At 35.0% G+C, this 3,621-nt stretch overlaps 1 protein-coding gene across 1 annotated transcript in view; it reads right to left on the bottom strand.

Annotated features, from left to right (window-relative positions):
• The window catches only part of LOC17880046 (leucine-rich repeat extensin-like protein 3), a 2,645-nt gene extending 1,030 nt beyond the window's left edge, over positions 1–1,615 (bottom strand). Inside the window, exon 1 of the mRNA XM_006282876.2 lies at positions 1–1,615. This exon is cut by the window's left edge and continues 1,030 nt beyond it. Coding sequence (XP_006282938.2) covers positions 1–1,474 — 1,474 coding nt within the window. The 5' untranslated portion in view covers positions 1,475–1,615.
• Positions 1,616–3,621: the final 2,006 nt, after the last annotated feature.

A 3,621-nucleotide genomic window follows, 5' to 3' on the forward strand; every position in this document is an offset into this window, starting at 1 on the left:
TGCAGTAAACCGGAGTTGGTGTTGGAGAAGGCGGAGGAGGTGGCGGCGGAGAGTAGACTGGCGGTGGTGGTGGTGGTGGAGGAGAATATACTGGTGGCGGAGGTGGAGAATAAACAGGCGGAGGTGGTGGAGGAGAGTAGACTGGCGGTGGTGGGGGCGGTGGAGGTGGTGGAGAATAAACAGGCGGAGGTGGTGGTGGAGAGCTAACCGGTGGAGGTGGCGGGGAATAAATTGTAGGAGGTGTTGAGAAAATTGGCGACGGTGGAGGCGGAGAAGGCAGAGGAGGCGGTAACGGCGTTACAACCGGAGGACGAGGCGAACCGCCACAACCAAACGAACCACAATTCACCGGCGGACGAGACAAGAACGCTTTACATTGCCCTGGAGACCTCTGAGAAGGTCTTCCCGGCAAACAATTTCTCCGATCATCAAACTCCGGCAACCGCAAACACATAGGCGCTTCTCCGGTAAAGAAATTGTAACTAAAAGTGAAGTTCTCAAGCTTCGGTAACTGACAAATACTCGCCGGAATATTCCCCGACAACTTATTATGCGCCACGTTAAGTTGCTCAACCGAAACCATACCACCAACACTCTCCGGTAACGGCCCAACAAGTTCGTTATAACTAACATCAAACACCGTTACGTTCTTTAACCGTCCAATATCAGACGGTAAACAAGAACTAAGACCATTGTTAATCAAAATGATCTCATTCAAGTTCTTCATCTCCACTAAGCTCGAAGGTACACAACCATGAAACCGGTTATTCGCCAATACAATAACCGAAACCGGAGAATCACCAAAATTATCCGGTAATTCAAACCGGAACCGGTTATGATTAATGAAAATCGCGTCAAGATCTTTACTAAATAGCTCTTTCGGTACAGTTCCTTCGAATTCATTAAACCGGAGATCTAAAAACTTCAACGACGGTAACCGCAAGACCACCGTCGGAAACTTCCCAGCGAACCGGTTATTACTGAGATCAAGCTCGAATAAAAGCTTAAGCCGGTTAAACCGATGCGGAACCATACCACAAAACCGGTTTGAGTTAACATGAAACAAAGCGAGATCTGTTAACAAACCAAGCTCTTCAGGTAAATAACCGGCGATATCGGCGTGATTGAGATCGATTCCGGCGACGGTACGAATCTTCCGGTTATCAAGAGCCGGAGAACAGAAAACTCCGGTGTAGTTACAGACATTAGATCCGATCCAATTCGAAGTGAACTTGTTCGGATCAGAGAGAATCGCTTGTTTCCAAGCTTGTAAAGCTATGTAAGCATTTCGTAATCTCGGATTCTCGAAGACTAGAGAAGGATCGACGGTGATTTTGACGCTTCGTTCGGCGAATTCGAGTAATTGACGGCGTTGGATGTGACGGACTTCGTTATCGGAGAGAGCGCCGCCGTGAGTGGTGGTGAGGAGGAAGAAGAAGAGGAGGAGGAGGGTTTGAGAAATCGTTTTCTTCATTTGACGGTACAAGTCATCTGAGTTGAAGTGGCAATGGGGTGAAAATTCGAAATCGAAGCGAGGGTAAAATGGGAAATGTAAGAATGTTTTGAGAGGATATGAGAAGAGAAGAGAGCTTTTGTGTTTGTGTTGTTGTGTGGAAGGGAGAGAGAGAGAGGTTGGAATATAAATGAAAGAGTTACAGCTCATACACAGCTCAAAGCCTATCTTTTTTTATATTTCAGAAATTTGTTCTTCCAAATTTTTATTATTCAAATTAGTTTGCTTAAGTTTTTATTATTCAATATATTCAAATTTGTTCTCACCTTTTTTTCCCATAATAATTTATGTTCTAATGTAATTTATTAGGTGCGGTTTACGGTTTGGTTACGGTTTAGATTTTTCGATGTTTTGGTATTTTGAATATTGAAACAATTTGTAATCCGGTTTACGGCTTGGTATTTGTTTAGTGCTTTTTTGATGTTTTAGTGTTTTGATGTTTTGTTATTTTAAACTATTATGTAATCCTGTTTGGTTAATTTAGCGTTTGTTTAGTTTTTGGTTTAAATAATAACAAACAAAAATCTATCAAGTATTATAAATTATTTTAAATGATTATACAAAAATTTAATAGTTTATTAAAAAAAGTTATTTGGTTTGTTTGAATTAAAACCCCAAAATTGAAAACCATACGTTTTTTTCCTTCTAATTGACTTTATTAATTTCCGGAATTATAATCCTGAAAATCAAACAGTTTCTTCGTTCTAATTGACTTTATTAATTTGCAGAATTATAATCTTGAAAAATCAAACATTTTTTCCTTCTAATTAAATTTATTAATTTGTGGAATTATAATCCTGAAAAGCAAACAGTTTATGACTTCGATAACGCTTTGGTTTATATGATTGTGGCTTTTTAACATGTCTCTAATAAGAATCGTTAGTTTAATTTCTATTTAAGTTATATACATGTTGTACTTTTATTATTCCTTAGTAATTTTAATATTGAAAATACTTATTTTCATATATATAATTTTCATAAAAACATAAAATGGTATTTAACTGTTTATTTTGAAAAATGCCTTAATTTTTTTTGTTTTTGTTTTCAAGGATAATATATTTTTAAAAAATTGGTATCTCATCATTTCTAACTGAACTTGATATTATTTGTTCTAGGGAATGGGATTATATATATATATTATGAAATGCATGTGAGTAGTTGTATGAATATATTTATATACATTATACCTAAAATGAGGAAGTGTTGTTTGAACTTTGAACAACTTGATTCTAATAAGCTAAAAGATGTCTTCACCGAAAGGTCTTGTGACCTCTTTTTATTTACTTTTTATATTTTCTCAATCATCTCCAGCACATTATACACAATATTCCATTAATATTTTCATCAAATGTATGATTTATATAAACTTTGATATGTATATATATATTAATATATATTATAATATACTAAAGGAATAAACAAATAATAATTTGAAAAACAAGAAAAATAACGCGCAAAGATTAGGAGATGAAGGAAGAAAAGGATAATGCCAGCTTTTGATGAGAGCTTCATGATGTTGAAAATTCGTTTTCATACAGATTCTACAGAAGCAAACAAAAGCAAAAGTCTTCTGAATAATTATAATGACATTATTTTCATAACTAATCATGCTTATTGTCTAACAATGATTAGTGTGTACTTAACTAATGTCTTATAAACCAATATAAAAGTTGGTTTTCAAAGTTGGTATCTCGCATCATCGCGACATGTGTTAATTTTTTATCGATTAAGACTTTGCTATATGTTAATCTTAAATTTTGTTTTTAACAATTTTAAAATATAAACCGATAATTATGTATGCCAAAAAAACTTTTTTAAATAATCAAAATTATACAGGTTAGTTATTAATCCTAAAAGAAAAACGATTGCAAATATTCACCTCTATTTTTATTTTTATTTTGTAAATATTCGCTTCTAAATAAACAAATCGATGTGGGTATTGTTCGTTTGACAGTCACAAGAGACCTGCGATTAGAACTGCAATTGCGAAAAAAAGTTGTTCGTTTTATAATGCCAGGGTCCTACAACTGATCACTGCTATTAGTCGCTACAATTACGACTGAAATTTTTTATTAATTAAGAAAAAACAACAATACGACTGTTTTAAT

This window comes from Capsella rubella, unplaced genomic scaffold, assembly GCF_000375325.1.
Source record: "Capsella rubella cultivar Monte Gargano unplaced genomic scaffold, Caprub1_0 scaffold_7, whole genome shotgun sequence".
Classification (NCBI taxonomy): Eukaryota; Viridiplantae; Streptophyta; class Magnoliopsida; order Brassicales; family Brassicaceae; genus Capsella; species Capsella rubella.